This window comes from Mesoplodon mirus (assembly GCF_964341445.2).
Source record: "Mesoplodon mirus genome assembly, chromosome: 15".
Taxonomy (NCBI): Eukaryota; Metazoa; Chordata; class Mammalia; order Artiodactyla; family Ziphiidae; genus Mesoplodon; species Mesoplodon mirus.
In genome coordinates, this window is record NC_138991.1 from 52,606,612 (window position 1) to 52,620,893 (window position 14,282).

Here is a 14,282-nt window from a genome sequence, read left to right on the forward strand (position 1 = left end):
CTTAATGAATTTTCTTTAAATCAACTCACTTTTTCTACTTTAATAACCTTTTAAAAAGGAAACTTTCTATCGCTACCAAAATCAGAAAAATCTAGAATCCCTTGCCATGTAGAACACCAAAAATAATTTTAGTGAAAACCAAGTATTGTGAATGATTTCTGGATCCAAACTGTTGCTTGCCTAAGTTTGCTCTGCATTCGAAAAGGGAACTGGAGAGTCTCAAAGAGGAGCTCAAGACCAGCTCCAAACAAGACCTTCTCCTTGGTGTCATGAGAAAGATGAAAGAGACCTAAAAAGACAAGAACACTCCTGCTGTGGAAGTCTGCAGTCGTTAATTTCTTGTGTGTGCGTGTTGGTTTGAAAACTGGCCCCAACAGACGGTAGGCTTGGAGAGACGGAAGAAAGAGGCAGCCACTCCAGACTGGTAGGAGGCAGGGTTAACAAGCAAGAGAACTTACATATGAGGCTTGCCTTGAGTGCTGCAATATGAGTAGATCTCCGCACCTGCCCACCAGAGTCTCAACAGTTTACAGAGAGGCCTTAACAGGGTTCAGACACATACACCGTCCAGATGGTATAACACTTGACTACTGCATCCTTGAAGTAACTCCTAGTGTGAGAACAGTGGGCAGAATGTCCATTCCAAGGACAGGGGAGGGAGGAGCCTCAGATTGCCTGGGTCCAGGTCACAGGTCCACAAGTGGTCACGTCCTCTCGATGACCTCCTCCAACAATGCACCAACTACAGTCATCTCATATACCAGTCCCAAGCGCTGGGAAACACTCTTATTTTAAGGTGAGAAAATTGAGGTCCATTGCTGGGCAGTGACTTGCCCCAAGGTCACAGGGCTGAAAAATAGTGATTTTTATTTGACAAATCTTGTGCCCTGAGCCAGGATGTGAGGATACAGAAGAGGGAGAATCAAGGCAAGTACTGTCTTTGCCCCTATGGAGCTTACTGTCCAGTGGAGGAGAAAGACTAAATAAATAATCAGACTGAAAAATTAAATAATGATAATTGCAGCAAGCATTATAAAGAAAAAGCTCAGGAAACTAGAGGATTTTGCAATGGGAGGATCTACCTGGACTTGGGTGTGGGGGGTCATCAAGTGGGCTTTTAAGGAAATAACGTCTAGGCCAAAGGTGAAGGACAAGTAATAAGTGGCAGGGAAAAAGTTTTAAGCAGTGACGTGCATGTGCAAAGGTCCTGAGGCTAGGTGGCTGGAGCAGTGACTGAGGAGGAGGATGGGTACATTTAAAGCTGAGAGAGGACTTCAGGTTTCCTCCATAGTAATAGTTTTCAACTCTGGACTTCTGACTCCTAGGGAGGTTTATTTCCCTGTCACATGTCACCCTTTGGTTAAGTCACTTAATCTCCCTGAGCCTCTGTTTTCTTTCTTTTCTGTAAAATGGATCAATAGTAATCTACTGTATAGGCTCACGTGAGAATTAAATGAGATGTTCTTTGTAGACCGAGAAGTGCCCTCCAGTGTTAGTGCAGTTAGGTAAATTGCTTTCCTTGTACCAGCAGAGGTGCAGAGAGGTGAAGTGACCTACCTAGGGTCACACAGTTACCAAGCCAGGACCCTTCAGGGGTGGACACAGGAGGAGCTTGCTCTGATGATCCTCTTTTACAGGTTAGTTTGGAGGGGCTACTGGAGGCCGCTGGGACCAAAAGACCTCTGGTCGCTTGGGAGAGAAAACTCCTCAGAAGAACTTGTTTCCCAGCTTGAAAAGGAATGGACAAGGAACCGCAGTGCAGCCCAGTGGTGAGTGTGTGGAAGATGGGAGCTCAGCCCAAAGCTCAGTCAGCAAATCACTCGACCCCAAATACAACCACGCCCCTACTCCAGGCTCCACCGCCACGGTCCCCTCCCTGTCAGCTGACCTCACTAAGCATTAGCAGGACGGGCTCAAGATGCTTTTCCTCCCAGAGTGCTTTGCAGGTTCCAAAAGGATATTGACAGAGGGGGAGCCTCTCCAGGCTCCCAGAAGGAAGCTTGGATGGTGGGATGGAGGCAGGGAACAGAAGGACTATTTTAAGACTGGGGGTGGAGAGGTAGGTATGGTGCATAACATGCAGGCAACTACTCACTTATTACTTAACCTGAGTGATTAGTTTCCTGGCCTTTAGTTTTCTTATCTGTTCAAGGGGGATGCCATTAGCCCTAGCTCATAGCTTGTGGGAGATGAAAAAAAAATGATTTATAGAAAAGAACTTAGCAAATTTCTTTAAAATGGTAAAAGTTCCAGCAATATCAGTTATCCAGAGGATTTCAATCTCTTTCTTTTTTTTTTTTTTTTTTTTTTTTTCTTTTTGCGGTATGCGGGCCTCTCACTGTTGTGGCCTCTCCCGTTGCGGAGCACAGGCTCTGGACGCGCAGGCCCAGCGGCCATGGCTCACGGGCCCAGTCGCTCCGCGGCATATGGGATCCTCCCAGACCGGGGCACGAACCCGTATCCCCTGCATCGGCAGGCGGACTCTCCACCACTGCGCCACCAGGGAGGCCCTTCAATCTCTTTCTAGTCCTGCCCACTCTGCCTCACTCTGGCCCTCTCTGGCATCTCTGGAAACTTCTGAGAAGTGCTCAGAGCCTGAGGAACCTGGTTTGTGAAACTTTGGTCTAGAGAAATAAGCTCTCAAATAGGATTAATTAAACCCAGGTTAAATGTAGCCCTGCCATCGAGTGGTTGATGACCTTGGACAAGTCGCTTGACCTCCCTGGAGCCAGGTATTTCAGGGCACAGACAAAAGTAGCTCTGTGGGAGGAGTTACAGGGTTCCCCTGCATACTCTATGATTTTGTGGTGGTGGTTATAGGTTGCTAAATCCCACAAATTAGAAGGAGCCAGAGAGAGACAGAGTGCTGGCTCACATAGTTGAGAAGGTAGGTCTGGCCTCAGGTGTGGCTGGATGCAGGACTTGAATGATGTCCAAATTCTTTCCCTCCATCTCTCAGCTCAGCTGTTGTCTGGGCACTGGTCTCTCCATAATGCCTGTCCTGTATCATGCCAACTCAGCAACCCCTACTACCATCCACATAGAAAATCCCAAGGAAGGCCTTTTATTGGCTGGCTTGAATCCTGTGCCTCTCAGGGGCCAATCCCATGGCTGGAGAGCAGGCCCCATAATTGGCGGTCCTTTCAGAGCCATACAGGGAGGGGAGGAGCTGCTCCCCAAAGGAAGGGAGTATGTTTTCCAAAAGGCGTAAGTAATATGAGCAAATCAAAACAGCAGCTCTCACTCTCACCCCAGGCATATCTTGCTGTACTATGAGTTTAAGTACAGCTTATGTGAGTTTTGAGTGGCAGAATTAATTCAAAAGGACCCTGGAGGTCTTGTCCACCCTCTCCCAGCTCTGGCCCCTCCCCTGCCAGCCTGGGAATGATAGTCACCCAGTGTTAGAGGTAGCACATAGAAAACATTCTCCAGAACAGTTTGAGAATCCGTGAACAACTGACAGAAAGAGAGGAGGATGGCAGGGTTATACAGAGATCTGGTTCAGGCATTTTCTAAGCTGACTGATTACACACCAAGAGAACTTTGGTTTTATTTCTAAAATATTTTGCAACCTTCGGGGGAAGGGAGAGGACGTCATCTTAAGAGGTCACAGACCAATCTGCCTGCTGGCCAAGTCAGGGTCACAGGTGTGTTTGGCCAGCATGGTGTCTTGTTGTTTAAGGTTTTTTCTTTGTTTTGTTTTTTAATAAGTCACCAACATTTAAAACGTTGGAGATGTCACATGAAAATCTGGAATTTTGGCCTCTCTTAAAGTAGAATGGCAGTACTGGGCCACATCCCTGCATGGCAACAGGAGGGTGGATCTGGGTAGCAGCTTCCCCATTGAACAGGGCATGTGAGCTGCAGTCACCACCACTCCCTTTTATGTCCCCCAGCTTACACCTGGCCACTCACTCACACCTCCTGCCTTGGCCTGTGGTCATTTTTGGGTCCTGCACTAAATGGCTTTGGGGCCACAGACCAAAGATCAGCCACCAGTCTAGAGACCTTCCCTGATGGAAAGTGAGACCAGCTAGAAAGGAAGAAGTTTGTTCCCAAGCCTGCAGGCTGAACACAGTGACTCAGAATTTTGGGGTGAGCAGCTAGAACAGAACAGAGCAAAACATCCAGCTGGAAAGAGGCTTTCACAGTGGTCTCTTCACCCACCCCATTTTATGGATGGGAACACTGAGGCTCAGAGGGAAGGGCATTTGGACCTCGGTATTCCTGCTCAAAGGCCAGGTTCTATCAACCAAACCAAATCATTTCCTTCCTCCCTCCCTCCCTCCTTCCCTTTCTTCCTTCCTTCCTTCCACAAATCTTTATTAATATCAAGCAGTAGGCCCTTTGCACACATCACTCCATCTGTTTTTTCCCATTCACTGGACAAGTATTTATTGAGCACCTATGCATTCAGGTGCTGAACTAGGTGCTGGGGGAAATACAAGTAAAAAGAAAATACAAGCAAAAAGTCTACCCACCTGGGTCCCACTTTGGGCGGGGCCGGAGGCGGGGGTGGCCCTGGTTGGCACTTGCCCAGTGGTCGCCCAGCCCAGTGGGTGTGCAGCACCAGCCGAGTCAGGACCAGCACCCAACATTTGGCATCGAGACGCGCGGCCCGGATGCCACGCTGGCCTTGCCTCCGAACCGGCCCAACCCCAGGCAAATTGTGGGCGCCGAGGAGAGGCCACATCTCAGGGCTACAGAGGTGACAAGGGAGAGAGGTGAGCGCAGGGTTAGAAGAATGGCTGAATTGCAAATACCGGAAGGGGAGGCTGGGGGGCGGGGGTAGGCTTCAAGACAGGGGTAGAAAATTAACATTTGCTTATTTCTTAGCAAACCGGGTGGTAAACACTGGTTCCTTATAGCCTCTTGTGCTAAAAATACCACTTTTCCTTTGGACTGCCTGCTGAGGTTTGTCCCTCCCCTCCATCCTGAGGAGATGCTGAGAGGATTCTTGAAGGGGAGGGAGGGAGGGACTGGACATCCGGCTTGTGGTGGAGGGGTATTCACACTGCTGGCTGGGACTTGGGGGTAAAAAGGCTGACTTCCGGGGTCTCAACCCACCCCTCTGAAAAATGAGGCCCAGGCACACCACTGATCCTTCAACTCATTCAGGTGGAGTGGGGCTAGGCGGTTTGCTTTGCTGGACAACAGGAAACTCGTATCTGTTAAAACTGGGCCAAGAGACTAGTTGCACCCGGTTCTAGTAAAAACAACCAACAGGTTAAGTCCAGTGTCACGAGGAGATCTTGAAAAGTTCAGTCTATTCCCAGGTAGTGAGTGCTTGATTCAGTGTCTGATCTGTGCCAGGCCTTGTTTTGATGCTGGGGATACAGCAGTAAACAAGACAGCTGTGGCCTCTTGTTCCAGAAAGCTGATTTTTGGTGGAGAAGACAGATAATTGCAAGTTGAAGTAAATGCTGGGACAAAAAACATGGGACTGGGATAGAGGACCAGAGCTACTTTAGTTGGAGCCAGCAGGGAAAATGTCTTTGAGGAGGTGATGTTGAAATTGAAGTCAAGCCTTGGGAAGAGCAGGGCAGAGACATTCCAGACCATGGACAGTCTGTGTTGAAGTCCTGAGAAAGGTAAGTTGTGGATGTGTCAAGGAGCTGAAAGAAAACCAGAGAGGGACCTCCCTGGTGGTGCAGTGGTTAAGAATCTGCCTGCCAATGCAGGGGACACAGTTTCGAGCCCTGGTCCGGGAAGATCCCACATGCCGCAGAGCAACTAAGCCCGTGTGCCACAACTACTGAGTCCGAGTGCCACAAATTCTGAAGCCCGTGCTCCTAGAGCCCGTGCTCCGCAACAAGAGAAGCCACCGCAGTGAGAAGCCCGTGCACCGCAACGAAGACCCAACACAGCCAAAAATAAATAAATAAATAAATAAATTTAAAAACAAAGAAAGAAAAAAGAAAACCAGAGAGGACCAGGATGAAGTGGGGAGGTGGGCAGGGGCCAGGCCATGCAAGACTGTGTCTAGGAATGGAGAGTTTTTATTAAACCATTGAAGGGTTTTATGAAAGAAAAAAAAAGTACACCCACCTGGAGTTCTAACAGAACAGATAAGAAAAGAAGAGAGTTGGAGACAGTGAACATGGCTATGAAGGCAATGAATTAAATGATGTGATTCGATGGGGAGGGGTGGTCAGGGATGGCCTTTATAAGAAGGTAACATCCTTTTGGCATTCAAGACCCAAATTCCAAGATGTGAGCGGCAGGCATGCCCAGCTCATGATGGAGGCCAAGCCACAACTCTCCAGAGATGCCAAACTAAACAACAAGCCGGGTCAAGGGGTGAGGGGCAAGACCTTGACCTGTTAATGAGGGCCTGGGTACCTGCACTCATCAAGGGTTTTTTTTTTTCTTTTTCTTTTCTTTTTAATTTTTGGGTGGGGGGCATGGGGCTCACAAAGAGGCTCTATGTGAATCGTGAGTCAAGATCTGGGCTCAAATCCCTGCTGCGTCCTCGATGTGTGACCTCGGGCACCTGTCACACGTCTCAGAGCCTCAGTCTCCTCCAAGGTAAAATGGGGACCCCATGACACCCATGGGGCAGGGAGGTCGAGAGGAGTTGATGAGCTTGTGTGTGTAAAGGGCTGATCCCAGTGCCTGGCCCTGGGTCCCAGCTCTGAAAACAGCACTGAAATTCTGATAACCCTGTAGGTTGTCAGAGCTGGAAGGGACTCAGAGAGTGGGGCCAGCCCCATCCTTTTGCATATGGAGACTGAGAGGGGAGCAGCCTGCCCAAGGCCACACAGCAACTGCACTGTCAGTAGCTGCATCACTGCCAGCCTCTCCCTGTGGCCTAGGACCAGCCTGCTTCCAGAAAGGCCCTCTGGCTTCCTCCCCTCCTCTTCTCCCTCCTCCCTCCTTCCCCCTTCCTCTCCCTGTGGCCTCTGATGATGATCATGGGCCAGGGATCTTAGGCATCATGGCTGCCTGAGCTTCCATCTGTGGTTTCATTCAGACCAGGTGTGCCAGGCCCACAGACCTCATCTGTGATTCTAAACCCATTCTGAACCAGTTCTAAACTACCTCAGGGCTGGCTGGTTGTGGAAGAAGGGGAGGGCTGCATAAGGGATCAAAAAGTGCTGGGCTCTGAAGGCTGGGATCGAATCCCAGTTCTTACACTTCTCAGCTGTGTGCCCTTGGACGAGTTTACCTTCTGAACCTCAGTTTCCTCATGTATGAAATGGGGTTACACCTGAGGGCACTCTCTAGGGTTTTTCTTATAAGGGCACTAATCCCATTCCTGAGGGCTGCACCTGCATGACCTAATCACCTCCCAAAGGTCTCACCTCCTAATACCATCACACTGGGGATTAGTTTCAACATGAATTTGGGTGATGGTGGGGGGGGTGGGGGAGACCCAAACATTCAGTCTATTACAAGGACCCAGAGCTGATTTCTCCTCTCCCCTAAGGCACACCAAGGCAACAGCATTTAAAAGGAAAGGAAACCGTGGTGTGGAGACCCCAGAGACAGAGACCCTCCTACAGCAACAAGGGGGCAAGAGGGGCCCACTGCTGAGGGCCATCTGGCAGGTGGGCCGCTCCACCTTCCTCCTGGGGACCCTCAGCCTCATCATCAGTGATGTCTTCAGGTTCACGGTGCCCAAGCTCCTCAGGTGGGTCCAGGCCTTGGGTGCCTCGCTGAGGCTGGTGGTCCCTTTAACAGCATCCTTCCAGGGCCAGGGGACCTTCAGCCCTCCTTCTGCCTCTGCCTAGACCTCTGGTGCTCAGGGCACTGAGGGTGGGTGAAAAGGATACTCAGGAAGGACCAATTAAACGAGAAAGTGAGTGACCTTGGGGAGGGAAAACGAGTGAATTCTAGCCTGACTGTATCAGTTTGCTTTTGCTATACAACAAAGCCTCTCAAAAGTGAGGGGCTTAAAGCCACTTCTTTAGCTCATGATCCTGTGGGTCAGCAATTCAAGCTGGGTTCAGCTGGGCAATTCTTCTTTTCTTAGCTGGGTTCACTCATCTGTCTGCAGTCACCTGTGGGGCTGGCTGGGGACTGGCTGGTCCAAGACAGTCCCAGCTGGGACATCTTGTCTCTGCTCCGGTGGTCTCTCATCCTCAAAAGGCTGATTCCAGCTTGTTCACAGGGCCATTTGGCAGGGTTCCAAGACAAAGCAAAAGTTGCATTTTCTCGTGAGGCCAAAGCTGGTTGCAGAGCCAGCCCAGATTCAAGAGGTGGCATATTAGTTTGTTAGGGCTGCCATAACAAAGTACTACAAACTGGGTGACTTAAACAACAGAAATTTTTTTCTGGTGCTTATCTTTTCTACTGTTATTTCTTTCTTTTCTTTTTTTATTGAAGTACAGTTGATTTACAATGTTGTGTTAGTTTCAGGCGTACAGCAAAGCGGTTCAGTTATATTGTACATACATATGTAAATATATTCTTTTTCAGGTTCTTTTCCCTTACAGCTTATTACAAAATATTGAGTATAGTTCCCTGTGCTATACAGTAGGTCCTTGTTGGTTATCTATTTTATAATAGTAGTGTATATATGTTAATCCCAAACTCCTAATTTATCCCCACCCCTTTTCCCTTTGGTAACCATGAGTTTCTCTTCTATGTCTATGGGTCTATTTCTGTTTTGTATATAAGTTCATTTGTATCATTTTTTTTCGATTCCACGTATAAGTGACATCATATTGATGTCTTTCTCTGACTTACTTCACTTAGTATGATAATCTCTAGGTCCATCCATGTTGCTGCAAATGGCACTATTTCATTCTTTTTTATGGCTGAGTAATATTCCATTGTATATCTATACGACATCTTTATCCATTCAGTGGACATTTAGGTTGCTTCCATGTCTTGGCTATTATTGTAAATAGAGCTGCAGTAAACACTGGGATGCACGTTTCCATTCAAATTAGAGTTTTCTCCAGATATATGCCCAGGAGTGGGATTGCTGGATCATAGGTCAACTCTATTTTTAGTTGTTTAAGGAACCTCTCTATACTGTTTGCCATAGTGGCTGCACCAATTTACATTCCTACCAACAATGTAGGAGGGTTCCCTTTTCTCCACACCCTCTCCAGCATTTATTATTTGTAGACTTTCTGATGATGGCTATTCTGACCGGTGTGAGCTGATACCTCATTATAGTTTTGATTTGCATTTCTCTAATAATTAGCGGTATTGAGCATCTTTTCATGTGCGTTTTGGCCATCTGTATGTCTTCTTTGAAGAAATGTCTATTTAGATCTTCTGCCCATTTTTCAATTGGGTTGTTTTTTTTTTGATATTGAGCTGTATGAGCTGTCTGTATGTTTTGGAGATTAATCCCTTCTCGGTCACATAATTTGCTGTGCAAAAGCTTTTAAGTTTAATTAGGTCCCATTTAAACAACAGAAGTTTTTGTCCTCCTATTACTGGAGGCTAGATGTCCAAGATCAATGTTGTTTCTTCCGAGGCTTCTCTCCTTGCCCTGCAGACAGCTGCCTTCTTGCTGTGTCCTCACGTGGTCTTTCCTTTGAGCACATGCACCCCTGGTGTCTCCTTATGTGTCCAAATTTCCTCTTCTTACAGGGACACCAGCTGTATTGGATTAAGGCCCATCCTAACAGCCTCATTTTAACTAAATCACCTCTTTAAAGGTCCTATTTTCAAATACACAGTCATATTCTGAGGTACTGGGGGTTAGGACTTTAACATATAAATTTTGTGAGGACACAATTCAGCCCATAACAAAACTTCACCTGTTGATTGGAGGAGACGCAAGTCACGCTGAAAATGAGCGTGGACAGTGGGGGAAATGATTGCAACCATTTTTGTAGAAAACGAAAAAGAACCCCATACTGTCTGGTCCTCCAGACCTGGCCAGGCTTAGGCAGAGGCAATAGCCATGGGTGCCCTTTCTCACCAGCCTCTTCCTGGAGTTTATTGGTGACCCCAAGACCCCGGCCTGGAAGGGCTATCTTCTCGCCATGCTGATGTTCCTCTCTGCCTGCCTGCAAACACTGTTCGAGCAGCAGCACATGTACAGACTCAAGGTGCTACAGATGAGGCTGCGAATGGCCATCACGGGCCTGGTGTACAGAAAGGTGAGCCCCAGGGGAGAGGTGTGGCCTTTCCTCTCTCTCCACCCTGTCCCAATTTACAGACAAATGTTCCAGCCAAAAAGAGGAATGTTCCTGAACAGTTACTGTCATCAGTGCCTAAAACCACACTCATTCATCACTTTACTCATAGTTGCTCACACTACACCCTCACCTTCTTGGCTATTTCTATAAGGCCTTGCGTGATCTGACCCTGGCACCTCTTCTATCTGATCACATCACACACTTCCTTCACACTTCTTTCACTTTCCTCCAGCCCCACAGGTCTTCTTTCAGTTCCTCAAGCACGCCAAACAATCTCCCACCTCAGGGCCTTTGCACTTGCTGTTCCCACCGCCTGGGCACCCTTTCCACAACTCTTCATGTAGTGAACACTCACCCCCCTGAGGATAAAGGGCTAACCTACGGGCTGTGTGGAAACTGGATAAAGGTGGACTGTCAGCTATTTTACCAGGTAACACTGCTTACACTTAAAATGACCCCTGACCCACTGGTAAATTGCATCTGGGCTTGAAGTTCTGCCAATGAACTATGATACCTGGAGGTAAGCAATAGCATTGGGCTTCTCTCTGTGCAGTTATTCTTGTCCCCTTGGGGGACCTTGGAACCGAAACCCATGAGGCTGCTGCTCTAAGAGATGTTGGCCCCTCTGGGGTCTGGAGCATCTGAGCAAGGCAGTCCTGTGTAAGCCCCTTTCTCTCACACCTGAGCTGTCACTTGGGAAAGAAGGGGGCAAAGGGATCAGCTCCTGGATGGCCGTGTGAGTGGCTCCCGAGTTTCAGGCCACATCCCCCTGAGCACACTGGAGCTGGTGTGGCCTGTCCAGTCTTGGGAGTCCACACATGGAGCTGAGGCTGCAGGAAGATGACCCGAAGGCTTTGCTCTTCCTGTCCCCACCCTCGGGGCAGCCGCCTTCATCACCTGATGAGGCCATACCCCTTCACTCTGCCCTCTGGGCTGCTTCAGCTTTAACTGGGTCTTATTTTCTGTATCTGGTGCTTTGACATCTGGGGTCTTGCTGACCCTGGAGGGACTGCCCCTCTGTCCCTCCCAGGGTCAGCCAGTTCCCAGAGATGCTAAGTGACTCATCTGAAAGCATCTCTTTCACATGCAAGCCGACCAGTCCAGAGCTCACACCCCAACTGCCTTCTTTTTGGGCCCTAACACTCTAGGCCACTATCCCCTGCCCTAATTGCCCCAGGGCTGGGTACCAGACAATGAGGCCCAGCTCCTATGCCCAGAGCCTGGTGGAATTATTCAAACTAGCCAATCCTAAGCCTGCTTACCCTGCCTGACTTTCCCATGAAAACCACAACAAGCTCTTGCCTGTGGCCCCCCCAACCCTGCAGCATCCTGGTGCTTCCCCAAGTGGCCCCCTCATAGTGTGGGGTGCCCCCTCCTCTTGAGATCTGTGAGTATAATAAACCCTCTTTTCAGGGCAGTCTTCCCTGATCTGTGGGCTTGCCATGCCTGAATAATGATAAAACCTATATTTTAAAACATTTCTTCATGGCACTCATCATAATTACTACTAAAGGATGAACTATGTAAATCTTTAGTTAATTTTGTTCCCCAGCTCAAACTCCACTCCGAAGAGAGCAAGTGACCTGCCTCTGTTGATCACAGTACTCACCTCAGAGTGAGGCCCTACAGAGCAGGTGCTCAGTAAAGATTTGAAGATTTTTTTTTCAGAATTTCTACACTCAATCATTTCCAGCTCACCACTTCACCCCCTCACTTCTTCCCTGACACACTCAGCAGAGAGAGGACTGCCAGTAGAACGTAGCATTCAACAGGCTGGAAGGGGTCCACTGTGACCCCAGAGTTAGGGCAAATTTGGGGCTGCCAGAAAACCAGCTTGGTGTGTGAGAGGCACACTGAATGCCTGCAGGGGTCAGTCGAACACCCTGTCTAGCCCATGTCTTGCCTCTGTCATCCTGGACTCCAATCCTGGCCCAGCCACTTAGGAGCCCTCTGGCTTTGGGCAAATTGGTCAATTTCTCTGTGCCTCGGTTTCCTTAGCTGTGAAATGGGGTTAATAATTCTGCATCTCACTGATTCTAGTCTCACTTTTTTTTCTCTTTTTAACTTCTGAAATCAAGATGTTTTAATTTAGTTGGCATTGATTTTTTTCCCATAGTGATACAAAAATAGACAGTACTTTATCCACAGTGTTTTAGATTGAATGAAATATGGCAGTACCTCTTCCATACAGTTGTCCAATGTGCCCCATCGCAGAAAATGGTGAAACTGTTAGTTTATTTAGCACAGTGCCTAGGATATAGCGCTCAGCAGATGACCACCATTATCAGCATGAATCCAAGTTTTTTATGTAGTGTTATTAATTGTTATTAGTCCAGTGCTTTAGGGGTTTCAGAGTATTTTCATTTTTGTCTTCTCCCTGGAGTCTCACAATGGGAGGTTAGCTGAGGAGATTTTATTAGCCCACTTTACAGATGAGTGAACTGAGGCTCAGGTGGTAAAGAAATCTGCCTCAGCCAGCAGGGGCAGCACAGCTTAGACCCCGGCCTGCTGGGTGGCTGTTGTCTTGCTTAGTCCAAGCCGTGGGCCTCCCTCCCTCCTGGGCCCTTCCTCCCTCCGTGGGTCTCCCTGCCTCCATGGGCCTCCCTAACTGCCCCTCACCCCCTCCTTCCCTCCTTCCCGACTCAGGTCTCCATCTTCTGCCCCTCCCAGGTCCTGGCTCTGTCCAGCAGCTCCAGAAAGGCCAGCGCAGTGGGGGACGTGGTCAACCTGGTGTCTGTGGACGTGCAGCGGCTGACCGAGAGCATCACCTACCTCAACGGGCTGTGGCTGCCGCTCATCTGGATCATCGTCTGCTTTCTCTACCTCTGGCAGGTGTGCTGGGGCAGAGGGAGCTGGGATTTGAGTTGAATCCTCCTCCCCCCACCTTCTTAATCCTAGCTCCATCTGCACACTGCGGGCTGACGTAATGGGCAAAGTCTTAGATGAGGATGACCTTCACTTCACCTTGGGCAGGATGCTCACCTCTGGGGGCCTCAGTTTCCTCGTCTGTATGATGATGATGGTGATGACGTTGGCACTTTTTGGGTGTGATATCGGGGTACCAAGTGGGCAGATTAGGCATGTTTTGAAGTTACCAGTAATGGTAGGGCACCATCACCACCACCACTACCAACAACAACAAAAAATGGAAAGAAAATTTAGGGGAAAGAATTTACTACTTGGTTTTCAAAAAGCATAAAGTAGCCAACCAGACAAAAAAAAAAAACAAAAAAAAAAACACCAGAACTTTTTCTAACTTTCTTATGTCTGTTTTGTGGTGCAGGATTTTCTTTTTTCTTTTTAATTAAAATCACAGACTTTGTAGTGGGACTGCCTGAGTTCAAATCCTGCTTTCACCACTTGCTAGTTGTAAAACCTCCCGGTAAGTAACTTAGCCTCTCGGAGCCTCATTTCCTCATTGGCAAAGTGAGGATAGTAATTAAGCAAAGTGCCCCAGCCCTTGAGTTGCTGAGGAATTAAATGAGCTCATACCTGTGAAGCACTTAGAAAGCACCTGGGACACAGCTATACCCTATAGGTGTTTAATTGTCTTGTTGGTTATGCATGGGGGTGGGGCAGTTCATATGAAGATCTTCTTCAGCTCTGCTGCATGTGGGCTGGTTCCAGGCTCACAGGCTTTTCTGTAAAGGAGCAGATTGTAGATATTTTAGACGTTAGGGGCCATAGGGTCTCTCTCAAAACTATATAACTCTGCCCTCCTAGTGCGCAAGCAGCCACAGGCAATACTAATCAAATAGGCCTGGTGGTGTTCCAATAAAATTACTTATGGACACTGAAGTTTGAATTTCATGTAATTTACACATATCATGAAATCATCTTCATTTGATTTTCATCAATCATTTTAAAATGTAAGAACGATTAACAATCTTTGTACGGCTTGAGGTCGGCATATAAACAGGAGAGATCTGGCCCATGTGTTGTGTTTCACAGGCCCCTGGGTGGGTGTATCAAAGGCATATTGATTGTGAGTGAGTGTGGAATGCTCCAGAATATCAGCTGTGTGTTATCATCATTACTGTACCTCTGCTACTGCTCCAGTGCCCCCACCCTAAGGGCTTGGGGCCTGAACACTTTTTGACTTGCTACCTTGCAGTCTAGGACCTAGCATACAGAGGGTGCTCAGCAAGTGCATAAATGTTAGCTGTTATTATTAGA

At 48.1% G+C, this 14,282-nt stretch overlaps 1 protein-coding gene across 3 annotated transcripts in view; it reads left to right on the forward strand.

Annotated features, from left to right (window-relative positions):
- ABCC6 (ATP binding cassette subfamily C member 6) overlaps positions 1–14,282 on the forward strand; it is a 63,567-nt gene that overhangs the window by 8,411 nt on the left and 40,874 nt on the right. For 2 of the 3 annotated variants that reach the window (XM_082643650.1, XM_082643651.1), the window contains 4 exons: positions 1,638–1,769; positions 7,430–7,633; positions 9,890–10,067; positions 12,777–12,938. In XM_082643650.1, coding sequence (XP_082499776.1) covers positions 1,638–1,769; positions 7,430–7,633; positions 9,890–10,067; positions 12,777–12,938 — 676 coding nt within the window. Of the gene's footprint in view, positions 1–1,637; positions 1,770–6,419; positions 6,529–7,429; positions 7,634–9,889; positions 10,068–12,776; positions 12,939–14,282 lie in introns of those variants that run through there. The other variant, XM_082643652.1, reaches the window with a different exon arrangement.